General features: G+C 44.3%; 1 protein-coding gene across 4 annotated transcripts in view; it reads right to left on the reverse strand.

The window, feature by feature from the left end:
* LOC143518723 (serine/threonine-protein kinase MARK1-like) overlaps nucleotides 1–26,330 on the reverse strand; it is a 41,186-nt gene extending 14,856 nt beyond the window's left edge. For 2 of the 4 annotated variants that reach the window (XM_077011474.1, XM_077011449.1), the window contains exons 1-3: nucleotides 24,806–25,377; nucleotides 14,814–15,017; nucleotides 10,674–10,727 (exon numbers count right to left, since the gene is read on the reverse strand). In XM_077011474.1, the coding sequence (XP_076867589.1) occupies nucleotides 10,674–10,727; nucleotides 14,814–15,017; nucleotides 24,806–24,856 (309 nt within the window). In that variant the 5' untranslated portion in view covers nucleotides 24,857–25,377. Of the gene's footprint in view, nucleotides 1–10,673; nucleotides 10,728–14,813; nucleotides 15,018–24,805; nucleotides 25,379–25,660 lie in introns of those variants that run through there. The other 2 variants (XM_077011466.1, XM_077011460.1) reach the window with 2 other exon arrangements.
* Between the last annotated feature and the right edge of the window lie 1,198 nt (nucleotides 26,331–27,528).

Raw genomic sequence — 27,528 nt, forward strand, 5'->3', positions numbered from 1 at the left:
ACGTAGAGACCACTCACTCCACTACCATAGCTCCATTCACGTAGAGACCACTCACTCCACTACCATAGCTCCATTCACGTAGAGACCACTCACTCCACTACCATAGCTCCACTCACGTAGAGACCACTCACTCCACTACCATAGCTCCATTCACGTAGAGACCACTCACTCCACTACCATAGCTCCACTCACGTAGAGACCACTCACTCCACTACCATAGCTCCATTCACGTAGAGACCACTCACTCCACTACCATAGCTCCACTCACGTAGAGACCACTCACTCCACTACCATAGCTCCACTCACGTAGAGACCACTCACTCCACTACCATAGCTCCACTCACGTAGAGACCACTCACTCCACTACCATAGCTCCATTCACGTAGAGACCACTCACTCCACTACCATAGCTCCATTCACGTAGAGACCACTCACTCCACTACCATAGCTCCACTCACGTAGAGACCACTCACTCCACTACCATAGCTCCACTCACGTAGAGACCACTCACTCCACTACCATAGCTCCATTCACGTAGAGACCACTCACTCCACTACCATAGCTCCATTCACGTAGAGACCACTCACTCCACTACCATAGCTCCACTCACGTAGAGACCACTCACTCCACTACCATAGCTCCACTCACGTAGAGACCACTCACTCCACTACCATAGCTCCACTCACGTAGAGACCACTCACTCCACTACCAGAGCTCCATTCACGTAGAGACCACTCACTCCACTACCATAGCTCCATTCACGTAGAGACTACTCACTCTACTACCATAGTTCCATTTACTGTGACTTTATGAGCCATCATTATGTGATGTGCAAATTCCAATAACCACAATATCTCCATTCATATCTGCTGAGACACATACAAGTTTGATGGCTTGGGATAAAGCTTTGAGATACAATAAGAGTTTAATGCATTTTGTGAGTTAAGTGATGAAAGTGCCATAAATACCAGATAATAGTATTAAAAGTGTTCATATTTAACCAAGTATAAATGTTTGTGAGGTTTTCCTGAAAGACAGGAGTGTTCTCACTCTCTCTCTCTCTCTCCCTCTCTGCACATTCTCTGTATTTGAGCATTTATGGGACAGAAAAAAAGAGCATGTTTAGACAAATGACCCAGTGATCATATGCAAATTGCTTCACACTAACTGTTTCCCACTTGCTGGGAGTGGAATCCATATTAGCATTTTGGGCTTGTTGGACTGATAATTTATAATGACCAATTTAGGCAGCATGTGGTTGTTTCAAATCAATGAGCTTTCCACTGCATGTGCACACTGCTCTATGACAACATGCGCGTATACACACTGCTCTATGACAACACGCGCGTATACACACTGCTCTATGACAACACGCGCGTATACACACTGCTCTATGACAACACACACTGCTCTATGACAACATGAATATACACACTGTTCTATGACAACATGCATATACACACTGCTCTATGACAACATGCACAAACGCACTGCTCTATGACAACATGCACATACGCACTGTTCTATGACAACATGCTCATACGCACTGTTCTATGACAACATGCTCATACGCACTGTTCTATGACAACATGAATATACACACTGCTCTATGACAACACGCTCGTGCACACTGCTCTATGACAACACGCTCGTGCACACCGCTCTATGACAACACGCTCGTGCACACCGCTCTATGACAACACGCGCGTGCACACCGCTCTATGACAACACACAGACGGACATTTTTACATGGCGTGACACAGACCCGTGGTAAGGACAATGCAAAGCACCTGTGCATCTGTGGGGTCTAAACAGGGTGAAGATAATGACAGGTGTGTGTAATGATCTTTAATCTGGGGACTGACACTGGGGACGTGATTGGTGTTTGCAATTGGTTTTTGTGATTGGCAGTAGTGGTCAGTTTTTGTGATTGGTGGTGTAGTGTATTGACTGGGTGATGGCCTATAAGGTGCGCAAGTGACAGAGAACAAAATTGATTTTGTGGATATGGGTGTAATAATGAACAGGTAAATAATACACTGAACATCCACAACATTCTGCCTCTCTCTCTGTCTCTTATACAGACGTGAGCACATGCATGTGCACACCCACACGTGCACACCCACACTGGAGCCAGTGCAGTACCATTGACCTACATTCTGAAGTCCAGAAGCTCCTCATCTTCCAAATTCTTCTTAATTAAAGAAACATCACTAAACTTTCAAAAACAAACTGAGGAAGTCTGGACAGGAGGAATGGATGGACAGAATGAGCAGAGATGTGAGAGAAATAGATATGGACAGAAAGACGGAAAGACCCTGCTGGAGACTGTTGTGTCAGATCTGACCTATAAATATCCGCCTTGCTGTCTATGCCTTCCATTTTAGCCGCAATATCTGCAAACTATTTATGACGGTGTTAGTTTTGCTGTCCGCTATCTCAAACTGATGTCTATCATTTCTGTTGCCTCTATTGCAGGGGCAGGCCCTTCCCTCCTCTCTATGACTACATTGTTTATAAGTTATTTAGATTTATTCATTATTTACCCTATACTCTTGTTCAAAGTCAAAACACGGTGTTCACAGAAGTTCTCTGGGCTTGTGGATTCTGTCTGAATGGCTAACAATACTGCAGCCATTAGAAAAATAGGCCCCTCCTTGGAAGGTTTCTTGCCATTGGTTGATACAAGAAGTACAAGGCTTCCAAAGTAGATATGTTTAGCCTCAATCCAGTAGTCACAAAGTACTGGTTTTGTTGTGAAATTGTGCACGAGTGACATATAACTCAGGGTATAATTCAGAGCAGCACGATCAGACAGTAGCAGTAAAAATGTCTGAGTGGTATCGCCGAAACCTCACCTTCTTGTTAGTACCACCTCAGATGTTACCTGTGAAAACCTGACTTATAAGCAACATATTTTAACTTTGATGCAAAATTGCTGTTTTTCTGGCAAACTGGACAGTGAATATGTGTGTAGTGCTTTAAGCACTAAGTCATTAGCAGCAAACTCCCAGTGAAAATGATTGGACTTATTTTCCAAAACAAACCCACAAATCCCTGCTGAGGCAGCCAGCAGATGCAGGCGATACCATCACCTGAACACCATGGCTACGTTTCGCTATTCTTAGCGAATGTGCCATTGGCACAGGCATGTTACACAGCACCGGCTTCACAACACTGCAGAGCGAACAGCCCGTCGATGGCTCACTTCTAACCCATTTCCCATCATCCCTCAGGAATCCCTATTCTCAAAATGGTTTGTGAAAGCCACAGCAATGTGCAGCGAGTTGGGTGGTGTTACACCCCCCCCCCCCCCCCCCCCCCCACACACAGCTGTTGTCTCGTGGGAGGAAAGAGCTGACAAGAGGCTGACGTAGCGGGGGAGGTTATCTGGTGGAGGGGGCTATTTCTGGGGCCGCAGACAGGGCACAAGGCACATGAGAGGCGAGGCATTCTGGAGGCAGCAAACAAGGATCCCCCACCCGGCGTGTAGTTAACCACCTCAGGCTGCGTCGGCCATAATCAGGCTAACCTCAGGCCTGTGAACCTGACCTTGACACACAATTGGTGGATGAGTCATGACTTTAAAGCCTGTCCAGATGTGCATACAGTGTGTGGCTAATAAGGGAAGGTGGTAATTATGTAAATGTAAAAATGTGTCATATTTTGTCAATTGTGATTTTTTACACCGCAATCAAAATTTTTCCTCCACTTTTAACCCATCTGTGCAGTTAGAACACACACACACACACACACACACACACACACACACACACACACACACACACTAGTGATTACTAGGGGGCTGTGGATCACACGTGCCCAGAGCGGTGGGCAGCCCTAGCCCGGGGCCCGGGGAGCAGTTCGGGTTAGGTGCCTTGCTCAAGGGCACCTCAGTCATGGCGTCAGGTCTGGGAATCGAACCCATGACCCTCCGGTCACAAGACCTTATTTTCCACGACGTACAGGAATAAAACTGCAGTAAGTGACCCGAGTCATTTGAGTGGCAGCCCAGCATGGCATTTCCTAAACCTCTGAGCAACAAGAACATCGACGTGACACCCTCCACTGCTTAAATAAAGTGACACTGTATTTGATCACTCGGGTCTTCCTGTTGCAGATCTCCGATTGGTCACTAGGCCTTGAACTCCACGTGCGGTGGTGAAGGAACGTCCAGCAGACGCCAAGCATAGTGTCTAAAAGAGCCAGATGGTGGGCCTGGGGTCTCATATGACAGTACCCACACCACACACAGAATACACCCACACCCCCCCCCCCCCCCACACACACACACACACACACACACACAAACATCAATTGGGAGTTGAAAAAGAGTTCCATGTGTGTGGGGAACAGAGCTAATACAAGTCCTTTAGAACCTTGCAAACACTCAACACTCAGACATGAAAAAATGCTACGCTTTCTCTTGTTGAAATGTACTTGAGATTGTGTAAAAAAAAAAACAAAAAAAAAAAACAGAGTGCATGAGTATTTGGACAATTGAAAATTGACCATTGAAAAACAATGTTTTCAATATGCACTCCAGTAAACAGTGTGTGAAACGAAAGACTAATTGTGTTCCCTGTGTCAACAGCTCCTCTTATATATGCTTCCAGCTTTTCAATGGACCAAAAGTAGACAAATATATATAAACATATAAAATGATCACTCTTAGGTCACAGATCATTTACAGTGATTTGCAACCAATAAACATCTCCAGCCTCAGAACACCCAACAGGACATGTAGCATCTGCTTAGGTCCGAGTAGTTCAGATTCTACTTCGCACTTCAGAACTCAGCCTGCTTGTTCAGTCTGTGCCATGTCACTGTTGAAGACGAGTCAGCGGCTCCTCTTGCGTGTCCGGGTCATGATTCATTGGCTCACTCACTCCAAATCACTCTAATTTGATCCAGCTCAGAACTCTACAACTCAGGTCTTTTAAAATAAGCTGTAACCTAGCCTTTCTTGCATTTTGTGGTGAACCGCTCCAAGGTTATGCTGGTGTATTCTTTTTTTGATACGTCTTGGACACATCTACTCCTACATCTTGGAGAGCATTCTTCATTCAAAAATTTTTACATGATTGGATGCATTGTGGTCTTCTCTGGTCCATTAGGTCAGACACTACAACTAAGCCTAGTGCAGGTTAGAGCTTCTTAAGAACAAGTGTTGTTTCAGTGATATATTCTAAGTTTTGTTCCTGTCTCTGGTGGGATTATTTTCATGATGGTCTGTTTTACTGGCTCTGGAATGTATTTGAATTTCAGAGTCCAGATAAAACAGGTGCATCTACAATCAACTCCAGATTCTAGCCATCTTCGCATGAACAAAAAATGAAACCACATGAAGCTTGTTAAGATACAACCAGCCAATTGTTCAATTAAGTCACCTTATAACATAATAATGGTCTTCATCATCACTGACTTCATTGCCCCATTTCAAAACCAGTGTCTCAGCATCTTACTACTATACTGGAAAAGAAGCACACAAAAATGTATTCAAAATGCACTTCCTGCAATGGTGGAGTTCATCACACTGTTTTGCCTCCATAATGCATTTTGCCAGATCTTCCTGAGTCAAAATACCACCTCACATCCACAAGTCTTAAAAATCGTTCAGCGTGGTTCTAGCTTGGTTATTTTTATCGTATTGTCATACAAGAAACAATTTATTTACATAGTGTTTTACAACACAATGCAGCTTTACAAATGTTTGGGGTTCAGATCTCTTAAGAAAAACTTAACTTAATTCCTGGGTGGAATTAAGGAACAAATCTTGGGAGGACCAAAACTCAATTGGGAACCCATCCTCCTTGGAAGTCCAGCTAAGAAACAGCTAATGCTATACATAATGCATACAAGCTGTTCACTCACCAAAGGAACTGAATTACAAATACACCCTCAGCATTCAGAGCCTAAGCAAAACCTTCATGATCCAAAAACTTGTCAGTAATGTGAGGAAAAAATCCATTCAGAGAATAGATCAGAAAACACACCAATTTTTTTTACAGAGAAATAGAAAACAACACCAAACACCAAAAAGAAAGATTATTACACACAAAAGCCAATCGACTAAAGACTCGCTCAAGAGTGTAAATCACGTTGCTTTAGCCCTTGCACAGCCAAACGAACACCACCATGTTCAGTATCCCTCCCAGTCTTTCTTTACCCTTCACTTTCACCTCAGTGCCAAGCCGTGAGCCATGACTCAGCATCCTGCTGAAATGCTGAGCCTTTGATAGGTGTTTCTGCTTAGCATTAACGCAGCACACAGCACACTCTCTGGTCTAAGAGTCTCACGTGTGAAACGCTGCGTAGGACGTGGTGGTGCGGCGGGCCAGGCCTCGGCAGCGTGGAGGGGAGGGGGAGGTCGGGGCTGTTGTGTCCAGTCAGGTTGCTGTGATGCAGCAGATGCCCTGGACTCACCCGAGGGGCAGTGAGATGGAAGGGAGTGAGAGGGGGTACGTGAGCGAGAGGGGGCACGTGAGCGGGAAGGGACACGTGAGTGGGTGGTTATTAAAATGGCTGCAAGTGGTAAATGAGAATAACACAATTTGAATTGAAAAAAAAAAACATTTAATTGAATTAAAAAAGGCTAGACACATGTTTTGTAACCATTGTTTGTTGGGAGAAGGGCAGATGTCCATTAGAAAACAGAAGAGCTTAGACCACACCCACACACACACACACACACATCCACCCACTCACGTGTCATCAGGTCAGCTCAAAAATCAAAATCTTCTGCAAAGACCTCGGACTGCAATAATCAGCAAGTAAAGCTCATTTACTAGCGCAGTGGTTCCCAAAGTGGGGGGCGCGCCCCCTAGGTGGGGCGCGGAGCTATTGCAGGGGGGGCGCGGAGCTTGGAAGTAAAGCCTGGTTTATGCATTCGCGAGTGACCGTAGCGCGTGACTCCGCACACCTCGCGCGACCCTGCACGAACGGTGGAAGCGTTTATACTTTTGCGAGCTTCACTGCAGTGTTTGCCGTGGCGATAGGTGGCAGTGGAGAATAAAAAATCTATATCTATATATATAGATAGAAATATACATCTATGAATCTGCGCTAATGGTGGAGGCGTTTATACTAGTCGCGTCACATTCTTTGTAGTTTTGTCCGAAACGATATGTGGAGTATAAAGAAACACCCCTCAACAACAGGGGAAGAAACATTTACCTGATGAATTTTAATGTTGCTTTGTGTTTCAGATTTGAAAAGTGCTGGAATTTAGGCTAAAGTACTTGAAAATGCTTGAAATTGTAACTACTTTGTTTCACAACAAATATCTGTCTGACTGAATAGTTCTCTTGCATTACGTTAACAAATACGAGCCTCTTCTAATTCCAGGATGAAACATGAGAGAACGTAAAGACGTTAAGATTGGGCGGTTTGAAAATAAATAACCATTAAATAATGTGATTAAAAAGCGAATTATTTCGAATCATTTCGAGTATATGTATAAATATTTAACTTAATTAAGTTTAACGTGCTGGAAAATATTGAACTAAACCTTGAAAGTGACGTACAAGTGCTTTAATTCCACCTTATAAAAGGTGTATGAACCCTGCAAACACAACTTTGTTCATTGCGCTGAGGTGCGGCGCGCGCACGAAGTTACAAAATTCGAGAGGTGCACGACCTCGTGAATCGACAGCGCGCGAGGCCTCGCGCACGTGCGGAGCCACCGCGATTACGTCATTTTCGCCGCGTGGACCCACGGACTGCAATAATAAGCAAGTAAAGCTCATTTACTAGCGCAGTGGTTCCCAAAGTGGGGGGCGCGCTATTCTTATCTACTAAAGGGGGGCACGGCAGAAAAAGTTTGGGAACCACTGTACTAGCGAATACAGTGAAACACTGCAATAATCAGCAAGTAAAGCTTATTTACTAGCTAATACAGTGAAACACTGTGGTCAGCAAGTTCAGAAATATGCAGTGTTCCCCTGTCGGTGTTAATTACTCTGTGCCACTGTCAGTGGTAATTACTCTGTGCCACTGGCCGAGGTGTTCATTTCACAAACGGTTCTGAATTACAGACAGACATCACTAACAGATCAACTTTCACTTCCTTCCCTATGTGTTCCCTTTATTCAACCAAGTTTGCATAGACAGTGTTGGGAAAACCTCTGACCATGTGGTACACACATGTATATTTATATGTATGCCTGCATGTATGTGGGTGTATGTATGACACGGCCAGTGAATCGCACCACAAAGGCACCGCTGAAGAAGAGTGACCTTCGGCTACAGAGATCTTACCCAGACTTCCTAGGGAAACCAGCTGGCATTAGCACATGCGTATTAGGCGCCTGAGTAAACCTGTCTGAAAAACCAGTCTTCGGACAGCAGTCTTGTCTTGTTTACACTGACCTCCTGTCAGTCACTTTATGACACACACCTCAACACTTCATTACCCCACCCTCACCTCCGTCTGTTTGGCTATGAAGCGCTTGCGGAAAGAGTCCAACTTCACCAGATACTGCCTAAATACTAACACAAGAATTAACACTGGAAGTGCTTGTCCAATATGGAGAGAATTATTAGGGTCAGAGACTATCCCACTTTATTCCTATACACGTATGTAAACACGATATGTACAATGCATTGAATGTTTTGAGTGATATAGTATCAAATTAAGTCAATAAATATGTCAAACAGACAGTAAAAAATGCTTTAGGTGAACCATCTTCAAAGAAATGTATTAAATGCTGTGTCAGCAGCTTCAAACTCCCTTGCAGCTAACAATGCTAACTAGCTAAATTACAATCTAGCTAATTACAAAGAAAATTTTAGCCTGGTCTCAAACAACACTAACAAAATGCTATATGTTTATCATCCATGTTTAAATAAGAAAGAATTATTAACAAACAGCCTAGGTCATCACTAGCAAGTGAAATTCTGGCTAGTTGCACTCCTCTGGTCATATTAGAAGTGTGCTTTGTGTTCAAAATTTCAACTCTCCATGTAACTCCTTTACTGTTTCACCACGTCACCTGAAATTGAAGTGAACCGCCATCAATGCCAACAAAATTTTTGGAAATACACTGCAGCATATACCGCGGAGTTCCAGCCCTTGTTGGGCTACCAAACGCTACCGTCAGGCTCTCTCAGTCCAGAGCAATCGTTCTGATTGGATCCCAGGCTCCCTAGCTCACGTTAACTAATCTGAGTCATGGTCACAGTTCATGCAGTCATGGTTTCGCCTTGTTAGTTATTGCTAGCCTTCGTAAAACGTCACACCTCCACCTCCGGAAGAAAAAGAAAGACAGAAGCAAAGAAACACAAAAGGAATTGAGGTGGGAACAGAGAAAAAAACAGAGTGGGAAGAACAGAAGTGTTGATATCTCAGGATCCGCAAAGCTGCAAAAATGGGTCAGATCATGGAAGTAATTGAGGAATGCTTACCACCCCCCCACCCCACCCTGCTGCAATCCTCCAATCACGCCACAGTTCACAGCTGCTTTCCTATCCTTTCCTGTTCCCGGACACACCATGGACTCATTCAAGATACAGGGAAGCGATTAAAAAGATAATTGTTGTTCTTACACAGTCATCAAGGCACAATATGAAGGGGGGGGGGACACACACACGTTCTCTTAACATGTGTATAGCTGCAGTGTGTGGGTGTGTGCAATTTGTAGTCACACTGATTATTATACAGTTGGCAAAACACAGAACTGCCTTGACCACATTGTGGAGTTCTGGCTTGTAGTGGCAACCCTGGAGGCCCAGCGCTTTCCACAGTTTCCCAGTTCTGTTTTGCGCAGACCTGTCCCAGTTCCGTGGCTCTGTAGTTAACGGATGACTAACCGGAGGGGATGAGGTGTTTCCGGCATGGTAACACCGCAGGATGGGGAACGGGATGCACTGGTCCAGGGTGCAGGCGATGTATGAACACACACAGCCTCATGATGGGTAACGACCATCGGTAGGGAAATGACACCAGGCGTCTGTTTTAAACCGAGTTTAAACCTGAAAACATGAGACTGAATCACTTGGGCGGCTCAGGTGTTGAAAGCTCGCAATAAACACATTTAGCCAACGGAGGGGCGGTGGGGGGGAATTCTGCCAAATTCACAAGACTTGTGGGGAGCAGCCAAATCGTGGCTACACAACACGTAACAAAACATGGCATCTACTGCAGAGCCTACGCCACTCTCTGGCATCTGCGGGCAGAGAGGCACACTGCATGAAGGCCTTAAAGCAGCGACACATTTGAAAGGCACAGAAGGGTCAGTCCCATTACCGCTCCTCCACGTCCGAACCCCCAGGTCCACAAACAGTCGCTGGGCCCCGTCAGCAGCGGAGAGGAGCTTCATTTAGCCCTGAAAAAATCCCGGCCACTTGGACATAATGAAATTAGATATCCCACCGCGCCACGCTGGGCGTAAATTGCGGTGTTTCAGACACTCGGTGGGGGTGGGGGTGACACTCGATGGTTCGTTTATACAGTCGAGTGCAGCTTGCTTTAATGGCTCCATGATTAAATGATTTCGCCGTTTCTGCGATTGCCATTTAATTCTAATGGCCATGCGTGATTGAGAAGGAAAGCATTGTTATTTGGAATGGTCTGGGGTGAGGTTGGCTGTTCTGCTGAGCTCGTGATGGGGGGGCTGACAGGAGGAGGAAACGCCTGTGGTTCCAGGAAGCCAATCGACAGGAGGAAGCCTTACCTTTTGTAGACTAGTGGGGTTCAGCTGAGTTTTGTCTATTATCTTCACAGCAACCTGTGTGGGACAAAGGGAGAGAAAGAACTGTTAGAGCTCACGTCAAACGTCAAACACTGAATATGAACAGAATATCGAGTTAGCGAGGTCATTTGAGCGAACGCTGAGAAATATTTCAGACATGTTTCACGGATAAGCATTTTATGCGCTTTAACACACCAATTTGAGGCTTTCTCTGAGAACACAAGCTTCAGCTTTTCATTTTCTGTGAGAACACAAGATCTTTCCATAGGAGATGTGGCCATTGGACACAGCGTCTTCCAAGATGTTCAAGATGTATTTGGTCTTGTCTGTCAAGCCTTCCACTGAGTGGACTGCTCATCTCCACTTCATTATGGCCGACTGCCAGGTTGAGACCTTTAATCCATATACCGAGAATTAACTGATAGCAGCACGGTAACTTCAACATTATGTAAAAGCCAGAGGACTTGAACATATTCTGCAAAAAACAAACATGCTCTGAAGACCATTTTGATTTGTAGTTTGTTAACGCTTCAACAAATGGCAAATTTAGTGGCTCGCACAACGGACCAAATGTGTTATCTCTGTGCGATTATCACGCCTCAAAATCTTGCCTGCACATATGCACCAGGCTCTTGAAACAAAGACGTCTGCTCTGTGAGCAAGGCGCTTACAGCTGTCCCACCAAGACACTGGCGTGAACAGCACAGCAGGAGACTTTCCTGCTGGCTAACGGGCGTAGCCGGTCAGCTTTAGCCAGAGCAAAAATTAAATTCAGTTGCAGTTACATTTCGCCTTTAATAATAGAAGCAAAGCAGCTTCATGGGAAGCAAGTCTGGGCCGCTAAGGAGAGAATCAAAGGTGACGCCGACAAAGTAAAATTCCTTTGGAGGAAGGAAGAAAGCTTGGGAGGACGTGGTTCTAAATGGAAGCCCATCTTCCACTGGCTGACACTGGACAGTACCGTGCATTCAAAAGAATGATACATTGAGACTACAAAAGAATATCACTCGCAACAGTAATTAATTGAGAAGTCAAAAGACCTCAGCTTTTTAGTCTGATGGTCTACACAGCCAGTGATGTTCAATGGCAAACTACATTATGGCTGCTTGTGCGGTAAACCCCTCTAATCGGGTGCAGAGTCCTTGATGCTATTCACCCTGTGTGGTGGTCAGGGAGCAAAAAACACAATGTCAGGTCAGGGTGCGCAGAAAAGGCAAATTAGGCCTCGGTGATGCAGTTACAGAGATTTTCAAAGCTCTGTTTGTAATATTAAGCTTGTGTCATTCGAAACTGGAAGAGTGTTTGTAATACACAGTGGACCTGTGTTTCATGGTACACTTTACTAGTGATGCACACAGCATTATCCAGATCTACTGCAGACTCCATATTCATGTTTATGAGAGTGGTATATCTTTGGATTATTTCAGTGCCAGGTCTGGGTGACGGAGGGGGTCTTCTTCCTTAAATGTGAGGGCCAGGGCAAGGCAGAGGATGAGTTGTTCACAGGCAGTACTGTCTGTGTGGGGGAGGCTGTATATATATGTGAGTGAATGAGAGAGAGAGAGAGAGAGAGAGAGAGAGAGTGCAGAGGCTATCTGTGAAAGACTTAGCAAAACAGAGATAGATAAAGACAGAGTGATAGAGAGCAAGATATACAGGGAGGGAGAGTGAAAGAGGCAAGAGTGAGAGAGAGTGAGAGGGGAAGAGTGAGTGAGAGAGAGAGAGAGAGAGAGAGAGAGAGCGAGAGCGCTAGAGGCACGATGTGCGCAGGTGGCTGCTATTTTCAGCTCCTCTTAGGTGGGCAGGTGAGCAGACAGAGCTGCTCTTCCTCTCCATAGTTTCAGCCTACGGCAGCCGAACCCCTAACGAGCGGAGCAGAGCAGTCCTCTGTGTGTGTGTGTGTGTGAGAGAGAGAGAGAGAGAGAGAGAGAGAGAGAGAGAGAGAGAGAGAGAGAGAGAGAGAGAGAGAGAGAGAGAGAGAGAGAGAGAGAGAGAGAGAGAGAGAAAGAGAGAGAGAGAAAGAGAGAGAGGGGGAGGAAGGAGCCTAGATAATGAACCTTCATGTCCACATTCGGAGTCTGGCCTCTCTCTTTCTCTTTCCCTCTTCCTCTCCCTCCTTAACAATACCTGTTCCAAATGCTTTAAAAAAAAAAAAAAACAACAACAACCAAACAACAGTTTACCTAAATAAGCCAGTCTGCCTTGGGCTCTCATGCAAACAACATTTCATGGGATGCGGGCGTATGCCTGCATACACTGGGGTTAATGTGCTCTGCCGGTAAATAATTTAACCTTGGCTGGCCAGAAGGGTGTCGTGCATGACGTAGTGCATTATTCATGGGGCTGGCCATAGCGGCTCATATGCTGATTGCCCTGTGTGGTCACAGGGCAGTGGGGTACAAGGGCTGTTAGGGGAACTCCAGCTACACCGAGCTATTACAGGGAAGGGGAGGCGTCGGGGCCATGGAGACGGGAACGGTGATGGCGTGACGGGTTATGACAGCTGGTGACTTGGTTGCACTTGTCTCCAGGCCTTCTGAGCTGCCTTCTTATCTCTCAACTGTAGGGGTGATTGACCTCTGGCCTCATTCTAACCATGGCCTGGTATGACTTCTAAAGGCAGCAGAACAGTATAGGACTGTGCTATTATGAGTCTCGCAATGGCCCGTTCGTGTAGAAATGAGATTTTAGATGAGTACGGGCTGCTTACGGGTCGTATCAATTCCTGATCAAAACAAGTTTCAGCTTTCACGCCGTGTCAATGCTGCAGTGAAATTCAATCGATACGTATGGAAAAGGAGGTCTCGAGCAAAGGACTAACTCTCAGGAAGAGGAGAAAATACTTTTTTTTTAATGGCTTGAATATTTTAACACAATGCGACACGGGCAATATAGGCAAAAGTTTCTGGGTTCTTCTTAAAAGTTTGGTGACAGTTCCCATTTAAATGAGCATCTTGTGTATGCAGAGACGCAATGTCTCCTTGCGCCTCTGAGGTGTGCCTGAACCACAGAAGCTCTCTGCAGTAAATAGTCAAGGGACCTTCAAAGCGTCCGGTCTGGAGCGGGTGTCTTTTTGCACTGGCTGTTGTTTTTTTGTTTTTCTTTTTTCCCCCCTTGCCGTAGGTCACTTGAAAACACTCCTCATTCACTCCCGAGGCCCTGTGGGGTGCGAGGCATTAAAGGCAGATAAACATCACAGGCGGTCACTAGCCCATGCTGGAGACACACGACCCTCCCCCTCACTTTGGCGGGCATTTGACCTTGCGGGCCCCGTTTGACACACGTTAAAAGTTCAAGGGTCACGGTGTACAGTCAACGCCAGACACCGACCCCCACAGAAGCTATCAGCACGATTGTTCTTTTCAGTGGCCTGTGGGTAGTCGAGTGGACAAGTGGACTTGTCAGTGTAAAGTATTAGTGCAATACATTGTTTTAATCAGTAATCATTATCACAATACTAGGTTTTGTGATACTGATACCACAGAGCACTGACATATGCAAATGAGTGTTGAGTACTGAGAGCATTCTTACCAACATCAGTGGTTGTTTTAGTGAATCATGGCATGATATTACAAAAGGGAACAGTTTTGATATAATAATAATGCAGAGCTGTCATGAACTATTTGCAATGGTTCTCTAGCCTGTTAACATACTGCAAGGTACATCACACTCACAAAGTACAGCCACATCATCGCAATTTAGAGCTTCAGTCCATATTCAGTGATTCTGAGGTGGTCTATTTTTTAATTCGCGAGCAAGAGCAAGAAACTGCATTTCACTTATTTTACGCATCTCCTCCGACTGGCGTCAGCATTCTAGTTGGATGCGCTGTACGTACACCTGCCATATAAACCAGTCAAAGGAGGCGAGTGTTGAAACAGTGCAGCGTTTGTTCACTACAAGGCTGTGTGGCTGGAAAGCGAAACGCTGTGTTGGCACCGTCGTTAAGAGCTGAAGGAGGCGTGTGCCATCGGCTAACCTTCCCGAGCGGAATACGCAGTAGGGGAGAGAAGCCGCAACAAGCATCAGTATTCTTCACAGGAGTATGGAAATGTGGGGGTGGAGGGAGTGGGGTGGAGGGTGGGTGGGGATGTAGCAGAGGGCGAGTGGGGGGGCTCTCACCTCTCGGCCGGTGAGCACATGGCGGCCGAGTTTGACCTTGGCAAAGTTGCCCTTGCCGATGGTCTTGAGCAGACGATAGTTGCCCACGTGCGGGTGCTCGTCCACGCTGGAGCTGAGCGAGCTGCGGCACCGGGGCAGGTTCTGGCGGCTGGCCGTCTGGGCCGCCGGCGCCGGCGCCTCTGGGAAGCCGTCCGGGGACGCATGCTGGGGAGAAGTGAGGAGAGGAGAGGCAACAAGGTTAGGAGGTGTAGAGGTGAACCCCACTCATGCACATAGACATGCACTACACCCACACGGTGTCACTGAAGGACGAAGCAGGGGTTCTTCTGTATGATCGAAGACTTGGCCTTAGGGATACAGGTCCCAGACCTGGAAATGTGATCCGGTGAGTGATCCAGTTTTAACCCCCAAAACCTCTCTTGCAGATCAGCACTGCAAGGCAACAGTGTCAAGTTTCTGATGTGCAAATTACACCTCAATTCACACGGAGATCCACCACAGGTTATACAAACATATAAGCAATACATATACAAATGCTGTGCTGTGCTATTGTTTCTATATCCATTGCAACAAATGTCCTCCCGGTGTGCATATTTTTCAAATGCACATTACACCGCCATATGAAGCACACGGGACAAACACAATAAGTAACACAAAGTCAAGAGCAGAAATTTTGACTCAGTGTCGGCTATGTAAACATAGAGGAGATGCTGCGGTGTGTGAGAGGCTTCTGGGAAATGGAGTCCCTTTATGGAAAATCCAAAAAGGTTTATGAAGACTAACTTGACCTGCCTCTCAACATCAAACATATTTATGTTGGTTGCAATATTATTCCGTATGCACAATAGAATCTGTCTGCCTTCTCACAGCCAATCACATCACTCCACATGAAGCATAGACAACAGAACAGAATCTTTTAGCCTCAGTAGTCTGTTTATCAGCCAGATAAATAAAATTCTAGCTCAGATCAGTGTTTCTATTTTTAGTGTTTCCAAAAAAATAAAAATAAAAAAAATAAAAAAAACACACACAAAACTTGCTTTGGTTGTAAAGGTTCAAATATAATTTTAACCACAGAATTTATTTTGGATTTTTGGATTACAAATAGCTCCTAAATACCTATATACAATATTTAGGTACACACCATGAACATTACAATGCAGAATGTTAAGCACACCCCCTCTGAATATCTAATCTTTTTTTCTCAGTATTGATTTAATCCCCCTTTCCTGTTCTGAATCTCCAACACACTCCCAGAGATCTACTTGGCTGAACTAGGGTTTTCACACTGATCTTTACTTTAATGCTGGCCAAATGTTATGCAACCGCATCACTTTAATACAGAGTAAAATAGTTTTGGAGTTATTTAAAGTGATGGGTCATATGTTTGGTGTAAGTAAAATTTCCCAGACAGAAAAAGACTGGTTTGGACAGCAGCTAAATGAGAGGCCAGTATTACATTGTCTGCAGTAAAAGCCATAAGGAAGAAATAGCTATTGGAAATGCACTCAGCCACTGTGAAAGCTTCGTGAGAGTTAAGAGGAGCCCCAGATAACGATTTGCAATACTGGGATGCCATCTGATACGAACGAATTAACCGAGTCCAGCAAAGAGCTGGCCCGTAAGGTGAGCCCAAGATGCTGCTCTGCTACCGTGGAGACCTCTTAGTATCCCGCGGCTTCGGCCTTCAGTAATGGAAGCCTGGAGAGATGCAGCGTGGACACAGATGAACGTGATGATGCGGAGGTGAGGGGCAGTGGAGGAGGAGGACCAACACAAACACACATGACCAGATCTGGGGGTGGGACGGACGTGAGCGAACCTCAGCCAGGGAGGGGGGAGTTCACAGGTCCAGAGGTGAAGAGGCAACTGATACGGCTCAAGAGACATAACCTGATTTCTAGTGAGTGGCTGCACTTCCATTGCCTTGAACCCTTGAGGAAAAGAGCAGAGATGCCGCTCAGGGTCCGAGGTCTTTCGGGATAAAAGGGCGCGGGGCCCGTTTACCGGTGCCGGAAGAGTCCACCGGTCCGTCCAGCAGGACCGCCACGCCCCGGGAACAAAGGACAGCTCGGGTTACGTAGAAGCTGCTGACCCAGTCCAGTTATGCGGTAATGCTACACCTCGCTGCACGCCGCAAACGGCCGCATTTTTCAACTACGACCCCAGTGGCGTCAGATCCAGAGCAGGGCAGGCCTAGGGCTGGGCAGAAAGCCACTGGCAGCCGGACTTGTGCGAGTATGCGAGTCCTCATCAGGAGATGCACACCTGTGTTTGTGTGTGTCTGTGTGTGTGTGATAAGTAGAGAGAAAAAACAGAGACATGGAGAGAGACATAGTGTGTCTGATGAAACATGAGATTGCACTTTGGGAGAATTAATAGCTCTTGACAATAGAGAGTGAGAGAGAGAGGGAGAGAGAGCCAGATACAGAGAGAGAGAGCGAAAGAGAGAGAAGAGATCAGATTTAACACTGGAAAGTCCCTGTACTGGGACAAATCAGCTCATTCAGCTCCTAATGCTAATATCCCAACATTAACAGTGCTGACTGAGCCAGTGACATTAACGCACAACACCACCAGCGATACTATATTCTCCATTAAAGTGCTGTAAATCACACCGAAGCACATATGTGTGCCTTAATGACTGTGGGTCAGACATAGGTATGGCCCAGGGATTACCAGATGACATAGTTTGGATCTGATTTTTGAAGCTATAGGCTATAGTGTCACTGATCCATGACCGTTAGGCGTTGATGCCGTTCTGTAACGCTTACCTGACCAATGCATGCGCAGCATAAGGTCACGTTTCACGATATAACATACATCCCTAGAACGAAGTCATTCGTAATAGCTCAAACTTGCCAAACGGCCAGTGCTTCTTAAATACATTTGCTACGCATGGATCATTTCCATCCTTTTGAAAATACGCTATCGCTACAACGAGAGATCAGCAGTTCTCGCGAAGCACGACACAAATACCCATCTTTACAGAGCAAGAAAGCGCCTAAGCGTCGGTGCCGTGTGCAGACCGGAGACGCTCCACCGACCAGCTACTTCGCTGCGGCTAACGGATCAGTCAGAGGTCAAATGATAACACACCAACAACTGACGGGCAGGAGCAGAGATCATTTGCACACAGCTGCTACCTCAGCGAGTACTATCCTAATTAGATGCGCTGACCTGGAAAGAAACTTTTTTCAGCGGAGTTTACAAATTCCAGTTTGGACATTCAATTATGTTTCCGTTTATACACAAAGATGTTTGTTCTTGTCGCGATGACTCGTCTAACCGCTGCGGAGTTTGTTAATCGTTCATGTCTCCAGCTCTCATTAGTAGAATGGCAGCAGCGAAGAGGAAGGTCAGAGGCGAGGCTAGGACTTTGGATTTCAAGTCACATTTTCGTCATCACGGTTTCTTTAACTATGACCCAATACAGTTATGCGGTGATAAACTACAAGCAAATTACAAAAATCTAAACCTTCAGAAAAAGAGCTAGAACATTTGTGTTTGTTATTCCTCATGCCTATAGGTCAGGGCTATTCAACTGGCGGCCCGCGGGCCAGAACCGGCCCTTTATTGAATTTGTACAGGCCCGCGGCCCATCTTCCCATACATAATAATAAATATTTGATAAACCGCCGTAAAAATAAATAACATTTTATTTGCAACATTTTACGACACTGTGTGGCGCTTTACGACACGTTGTGTCTCTAAGCGACAAGTTTCTCTGTCACGAGTGTTACGTTCGCCGCGGAAAAATCACCTGCCTGCCCAGCAGCATCTGAGCTACCCGCCTGTCAGTGATGTAGTAGCTATGGAGCAGGGCCAGCTGGAAGTGTGCGGGAAATGACTCAGGAACACGCGCTCCTGTGATCTGTTTCTGCTGGATGAAATCCTCGAGAGAGAGAGAGAGAGAGAGAGAGAGAGAAGCTGACCAGCCTTAGGAGGCGTGGCTTCACATCGGACACCTCCAGTTTGGGGGTGAGGTTGATTTTTTTGTTGTTGTTTGTTTTTGTTTCTTAAAGGGTAGTTGTGGGATGCTGACGAATATCACAACATTAGGGTTGCCACCTAGGTCTGACAAAAAACAAGGACACTGTCATACTGACACAGGGTGGCGAGTGTAATCTGTTGATTGGGGGGGGGGGGGGGGGGGGGTGGCGAACGTAAAATGTTACCGGAGGGGTTTAAAATGGACACAGCGAGAAAAAAAAAACAGATTTAAAGTGTGCAGACACAATCTGAATCGTGGTTTGAACTAACCTAGGTTTTTTGCCGGGACCGAATATTAAAAAGAAGAAAAACCGGGACAGGCACGTGAAAACCGGGACAGGTGGCAACACTACGCAACATGTAGCTGTTGGTTAAACAGTGGGAAGCTTAGGCAAAATACGATCATTGATTTGTTTTGTGTTATTAATCAAACCAAATCACATCTATTTGTATAGTGCTTTTCACAACACATGTTGTCACAAAGCAGCTTTACAGGATTTACAAGTTTTAACAATCATATGGGTCCAAATCCCTAATGAGCAAGCCAGAGGCGACAGTGGCAAGGAAAAACTCCCTAGATGGTGGGGAATAGGAAGAAACCTTGGGAGGACCAAGACTCAAAAGGGAACCTATCCTCCATTGGGCGGCCCGTTAACATACAAATTACACAAAAACAAATTATACAGACGAATACATAAGTCACAAACAAAGCACACAATCAGGCTAAGTATAAGGTAACTAGAATGAAAGTTATGGGTGTTGATATTGTCAATGTAAATGTCTTGTGATGAACGCCAGGTTTTCATTCCGTGTCGGAGTGATGATACTGGTATTGTAGGCTGTTATTAAATGTATGTGTGTATTTGTGTGTTGGAGGGGTTACCTGAGGGACTTTCCCCTCATATATCTGGCATATCTGGCTTATTATACCGACATTGTATACTTTTGTGATTGTAGTAATGTTAATTTCAAGAAAGCAGGTGTTAAGTCATTCAGGTGTTAAGTGTTGTCCACGAAAGCTCTAATCTTTGAATGCCATGTGATTGGATATGGATATGTCTTTTCCTATTGAAGCATCTATTTATTTAAAAATAAATCCATATTAAAAAAATATTTTACTGTGAACTGCGCATATTTATGCTGACAGGATACACTGGCATATACAATGACATAAAACAGAATTCCCCAAAAGCACCCAAACAAAGTGCCCTTGGCCAACCATTGCCGGTACAAAGAACAGTAGTTGTCCTTTGTCTGTAACTTTAGACGATTTATATATATATCGTAAGGGGTGCACGATATGGACTAGAATTGCGATGTGCGATAACATTGTTGGATATCCCGATATCGATGTGAACCACGATAAATTAAGATTAAAATACAGAAATGTGGTGTCTCTCTGAACAGCAGCACGTTAATTTGTTTTGTTTTTTACTGTGTAATGAATCCAGAATAATTCCAAATATTTTGCAGGTTTATTCAACAATAGATTCAATCTAGGTTTATACTTTCACGAGTGACCGTAGCGCGACTCCGCACACCTCGTGAACCTCCGCAAAAGGCGGAAGCGTTTATTCTTGCCATGTCACATTCTTTGCAGTGTTGTCCGAAACGATATGTAGGCCTAGTAGTATAAAAAAACACCCTTCAAATACAGGGGAATGAACATTTACCTGACCAATTTTAATGTTGCTTTGTGTTTCAGGTTTGAAAGTGCTGGAATTTAGGCTAAATTACTTGAAAATGCTTGAAATTGTAACTACTTCGTTTCACAACAAATATCTGTCTGACTGAACAGTTCTCTTGTTACGTTAACAAATACGAGCCTCTTGTAATTCCAGGACGAAACATGAGAGAACATGATTGGGCGTTTTGAAAATAAACATCCATTAAATAATGTGATTAAAAAAAGCAAATTATTTCGAATCATTTAGAGTATATGTATAAATATTTAATTCAATTAAGTTTAACGTGCTGGGAATTATTGAAATGGACCTTGAAAGTGACGTACAAGTGTTTGAATTCCACCTTGTATAAGTGTATGAACCCTGCAAACATGACTGTTCTCATTGCGCTGAGACGCGGCGCGCGCGAACTTACAAAATTCGAGAGGTGCACGACCGCGAATCGACAGCGTGCGAGGCCATTGCGCACGGGTGAAGCCACTGCGATAACGTTATTTTCGCCTCGCGGACCCTCGCGCCGCATCAAGTGTAAACCAGGCTTAATCCAAATCGCGTGTCTGCTGCGCGTGTTCGCCTCACTTCAGGGTTGCCAGGTCCTACAAAAATATCCCGCACAATATCTGCAAGTGTAAGTTGTCGGCGGGGGGTGGCGAGTGTGAAATGGAGACAAATTAAGTATTATATCGCGATTGATTCTTAGTGTTGACTTGTAACTTCCGCAGTAGCCCAACTCAAAAGTAGCCCAAAAAACCGCACCCCGCGGCCCCAGAATTTTTACCCGCGGCAGGATTTTCAAACAAGCCCAATTTGGCGTGAAAACCGCAAACCTGGCAACTTTGCCTCTTGCCTACTTACGTCACGTGATCATAGTCTGCAGCGTGAATAGCTCCCTCTATTGCTGGACGAGGATAATGCAATTTGATTTTGCTGTTATTCAAGGAGTTATCGTGGCTCTTTCGATGTGTTTATCGTGAAACTTCACATCGCGATAACGATAAAAATACGATTAAATTAATCGTGCAGCCCTAATATATATATATATATATATATATATATATATATATATATATATATATATATATATATATATATATATATATCGTGTAATGCACAGTAATAACAAATAACCGTGATTAGCACAAGCTAGCTCTGCTGGGCTGAAGCTACTGAAAAGACATTTCCATAAATCTCAAATGTGTACTGTGCTCCATCTCGGAGGAGCAATAATCAATATCATTTGTGGTAATCTTTGACTTGTCAGGTACTACAAAGCTTTTTACTGCGGATAAACTGCCAGTAACGCAGCAATGTGAAAACTGGGCTGATGCCAGTGATCAATATGGATGTGCTGATGCCGAAGCTGGCACTAGTGTGTGATGATTAAAGCAACATCGCTCAGTGGGCTTCGAGATTCATGATTATAGTACTGAGAGGTTTCCCAGTTCCTTCACAGTCTACTTCTGTTGGACTTACTGAAATACTTCAGGCACTAGTGCCTCAGCAGTAGGGCTGCCACAAACGATTATTTTCATAGTCGACTAATTGCTGATTAATTTCTATGATTAGTCGACTAATCAGATCGTGCATTAATTGAATATAAAACATACAGCTTATCACACTAGAATGCAACTGCTATTATATAACCATCATTAGATTTCAGCTATATGCTACCTAAAAATAAAAACAACTCAAAAATAAATACATTAATAAAGAAATAAATTTTTAGGTTTTTCTTTCTTTCATTTGTCTCTGGCATCAAATTTGGCTACATTTAAACCAAATTAGGTAGGTACCTGAAACTAAGGAATTATTCACAAAAATAAAGTTTTGGTCTCACTGATGTTACAGAAAACACACGAATGCATGCTAAGGCCATCACTAATGTTAACTTTTACAGCTACCACGATAAGTAAGTACTAAGTTAACTCTGTTTACGGTAACTATAGCAGCTATCTAGCGATTTAGATTACAGAGATGACTGTCCCTCTTCATCATTGTCACAATCAGCCACAATATGCTTCAGGTGCACGAACATCGCGGTTGTGCTGCCATGGAAGGAAAGTTCTGCCTTGCAGATATTGCACGCGTTTCAGAACCCGGCTACGGAAAATGATCCCACACTTTTGAGTTCCGTTGCCGGGTAGCCATTATACCAGTCTGTATAATGTCCTGGGATGTCGTCCACTGTCTACCCCGGTTTCCACTATTGCACATGTGCGTCAAGGACAAAAAGGCAGACGCAGCAGTGGAAACTGCCACAGCAGTTTGGAGAGAGAAAAAAAAAACGATGCATCGACTATTAAATTAGTCGTCGACTATTTTAATAGTCGACATAATCGTGACTAGTCGACTAATCTTGGCAGCCCTACTCAGCAGTATTGCCACTAACATCCATTGGGAACCTAGTTGCTTTTACATAGGTCAGTTGACAAAGAACAAAGAATTACAAAGAACAAATACCAAATGAACACAAACACCTTACAAAGAAAAAAAACACGTAACAAACACCTGACAAAGAATAGCGCTAAATACAACATTAGAAAACAGATGCAGATTACTAAAAGCTTTGACCTACAAGGAAACATCTGGGAAAATCAAATCGGTGCACTAAAACTGCTATCTCAGGGAGTACAGAAAGAACACATTCTGTGCTGATGTAGACTGGTGTAATGAATGTACTGTCATCACTAAAAATTTGCCAAGCCTCAAATGTTCAACTAGCAGGTTATTTTATACTCTTTCAACACTGACATATAATCAATATTATCAATATTTCCATCGACCACTAAAATCTACTTAACCTACCATAATAAAATAATTAACCTCTTTAATAAAACCTGATCGATTTGGTTGAATTGGTCAAAATAGCTTATGTTTAAGTTGTTAATGTGGAGAAAAAATGACTAAGATGTTGGACGTCACAGATTATTCATGCTCATCAATACTCTACAGCCAATAAAAAACTAAGATGTATCTTAATGGCAAGCACCCTTACAACAAGAATTACACAGGCCTGAATCAGTGGATGACAAATTGGCTTATATAACTAACCCCAGCATCTTAGCAGGAAAGAACTATTCAACAGACAACACAGGCTGTTTTGGCAGGATTTACCCCCCACTCTCTCTCTCTCTCTGTCTGTCTCTGTCATCTCCATCAACTCCACAGTGAGAAAAGTCCAGTGAAACGCAGGACAAACGTCCTGACCATCTAATTTTGTTTCCAAACGAGATGAGTGAACAGAGAGAATGAGAGAGAGAGAGATAGAGAGAGGAAAATAGATGAAAAGGGACTTTTATCTCGCTTACGATCCAGGCCTCACAGGTCACAGGACTAGTAGGCGCCTCATAGTCAGGCTACAATGGCAGTATTAAAATTAAAGAGTGAAGTGTGTCCCACAATATTACTGAGTTACAGTCGTGTGTGTGTGTGTGTGTGTGTGTGTGTGTGTGTGCTGGAAGGGCAACATATGTTTAACCTTTCTCTGTCCTGACAGAATAATGGGTGAAATGTTGATATTTTGCCAAGATATTAGTGACAACATCCATGGCACGGAAGGATTTAAAAGAGTGCACATTCTACTATATTTACAACATTATTTAACTTGTCATTACTAGGGAAGCCCTTTTACCTGTTACTCCAGATGGGTTTATGCTAATAGGTTACAGTTAAATGATGTCATTCAGAAGTGATGAGTAGTGTTTACCTTATTCCACAGACAGCAGGCCAATTCGGTATAACGTATCACCACAAAGGAAAAGTATATTCTCAAGTGGCTTCCCTTTAATTCGTCGATTAGAGAATTATGGTTCCCACATTTTGACACGTAATATTGGCTACCAATATTGGCTGATTAACTGACAACAATCTATTATTTTCTAGGACAATGTTTGCTTGAAATGTAGGCCACTATGGGACGTCCGAAAGGAAGAATAAAAACATTATTAATTCGAAAGGAATCGATCCAAGTTACCTGCGCAATCTCAGACAATGTAGTCCGCTAATGCACATAATCGAAATTTAATACAAATGAACCCGCCCCCGAAACTCATATTACAGAACCAATGTACTACGTAACGCTCCTACACAACTACAGCCGGCATTAAAACACTAACCTATGTCACGAACAAGGTCAGTATTTCGAGGATGCAAAATGTTTTGTCTTGCTACAAACAGCCAAGCCACCGCTTGCCTCCGTGTATCTTCGTTTTGCAACGGTGACACAGCAAGGCTTTCTGCTTGTGTTTGTACGTAAATGCCGCAACCTCATCCACGCACGGAAACATACCCACTCAAAGGCGTCGCTTTACTTACATTTTCGGCATCACGCTCATTAACAGTGGGTAAAGGCGTTCTGGTAGACATTTTGAGCTTCGGGCCGCTGAGCGATGCAGAGGACTCGGAAACGCAGTCAGCGCGGCTATCATAGGTATCTCCACACTACATCTCTAACGGCATTTCAGACAGTCGTGCGAGCTGGACTCATTCATCTCTCATAGTGTTATCCCGAACCAGCCTAAAGATCTCTGGCGCCAAATAAGTGAGGATATGGAGAATGCGGTCCCTTTCAGACACTTCGTTTCAATAGGACACCCCGGTGCTGATCCAGACTCCTCTCTCATGTGTGCACAACAGCCAACTGGAGTGATGAGAGTTTAACGCGCGCGCGTTGACTTCTGCCACCGTCTGGAGGAAAACGAGCAGTTCTGGTTCCGCGGCGCGCGCTGGCCGTTTCGGTGTCGTCATCAGCAGCGCTGCTGTATTCAGGCCTGATTCATTCATTGTGACTCCGTAAAGGCAAGAGATGAAACCAATGCCCTAGGTAGCGAGGTCTTGCCCAGTTAAGCATACTGGTACGTCAAGCTGAAGGTTTAGCGTTACAGTCCTATCCTTGCGCGTTACTATACAAACGTGAATTGAGACGCCTCATAATAAAAACGGGATAATCCTACCACCTGCTGGACTTGAGAAGCAATACAATTCATAATGTTTACTCCAAGGACTAAAAGGTTTCCAAATAGCCTGAACCTGTGGTCCAGGATAAGTGGTTACACCAAGGCGTTGTACATTTTTGTTAACTCCATAAACACACCAGACTATAATTTAATGAACAAGATTCAAAATCATCAGGTAATAATTATCAAAAAGCTATCGAGGTGAAATGTTTACCTCCATAGATGGCTAAGAACGAAACTCTGGCTCACTTGTCTTGCAGGTCCTGTGGAGAGCAGCTTGTACGCACGTTGTTCTTTTCAGTTCCTGATCAAGGAATTGTCATTTGCAGACAGTGTCTCTTTTTTAATTTGGATGACCTTCTCTCAGTGGAAGTAGAGTCACCAGTATTTGTTTATTTACAACGCTGTTCTCCGTAACCTGCTTACATATATTCTGTTCCATGATGTTTAACGCCTACAACACTCAGTGTTAAGTTCCCTGTACGTAAAAGCTGCACCATGTCATCTTGGGGAATCTTGTGGAAATATGCAAATGTACGAAACGTGTTCGCACTATGCAATCTTGTGGAAGTTACAAACAAATTCATGGAAATATGCAAATGTATGAAACACACCGTAAACTAGCTTTTTGGCAGAACATCCATTGCTTTGTTATTAGCTATTCGCATTTCTGTCAAACGTCGCGTAACTCTACATGATCCAGTAGCTCACTGTGACCCAAAGAAACGTGGCGGTTGTCGCGGTTGGCTACGACTAGCTGCTTTTTGTGCCGAGAATGCAACGCTGTTTGCACAACGACTATACAAAATGATACAATAATGTCTAGCAAATTCGCTAGCCATATTCCTACACTTAAAATAATGTTACAAGGGTAGACTGCATTGGTAACAATAAATCCCGCCACAATCTGGCTAGTTATTTTCGGTAGCTAGCCAACAAACCATTAGTCACCTGTTGAGTAATAAAAAACTCATCATCTCTGAATCAATTCAGGTCGGAGGTGGCAAGTCTACCAAAAAGGAGCCATTGTTGGTTTTGGTCCTAATGAGCTCTATGGCCAAAGCTTTTAGCTTGCTGGATCATTTCAATTACACGTTTCTTTGCTTTAATCACGAGTGGAGCCGCAGACGACTGGGCTTTGAAGTTGTGTTGGGCTTTGCAACCATCTGTACACGTAGATCATAACCATCAGTGCTCAGTGTGCCGCAGACAGCTCTTGGAGAACAGATTCACAACACAGTCACAACAACACAGGGTGTCAGGAAAGAGTTCTGACGTTCAAGAGGGAAAACATCAAGTTAAATCAAGAAGAACTAAGATGTGGCTTAAAAGAGCTGGGAAGGAATAATAAAACAGATGTATGTTTGGTGTTGTCTTTATCGGGAAATGAGGTAGGCCTACATTTGAGGTAATCAGACTAGATGTACGGGTAGAGTACAAATACACGATAAACAGCGAACAAGAAGGAAAAGCAGTTCTGAGAGGCAAATACTGAATGTTCAAATTGAGGGTCACAGACAGTAAATCATAAATTCCCTTACAGGTTCCAGGGTCTTCTTTTATTTATTCACTATTTGTCTATTTCGTTCTGGCACTATGACATCCAGTATGGACAGCAGAAATTTCATTGTACGGGGAAACATTTCTTACTGTGCATATGACAATAAAGCTTTGAATCTTTAGCTGCACGAGAGCTGCACAGATCAGCACCGTGAACCACGCCCACATCAACGTCACTCAGCCGTCATCAGCCCATCGCGGGAGACCTCTACTCTTGTCTGAACCTGGGCGTTACCTGTTCCAAACAACTCCCGCCAATTATAACCAGATGGCTCAGATGTTTGAATGAATATCACGCTTCATAAAATCAAAGTAGCAGAAGTACTCTCTGTAGCAGATAGTTTCCCCTCTGTCAGGATGGATCGCTGTACTCTGTAATGGGGCGTGTGTGAGTGGGTTGGGATTATGGACTAGTATCTTTATTCTGCGTGATCAGCAGGGGTGGTGTGTTGATATGAATAGTGACAATGTCTATTTGCAGATTACAAGAGTTGGCGGCTGCGCAGGAACGAGGCGGATCTT

This window comes from Brachyhypopomus gauderio, chromosome 1 (genome assembly GCF_052324685.1).
Source record: "Brachyhypopomus gauderio isolate BG-103 chromosome 1, BGAUD_0.2, whole genome shotgun sequence".
Classification (NCBI taxonomy): Eukaryota; Metazoa; Chordata; class Actinopteri; order Gymnotiformes; family Hypopomidae; genus Brachyhypopomus; species Brachyhypopomus gauderio.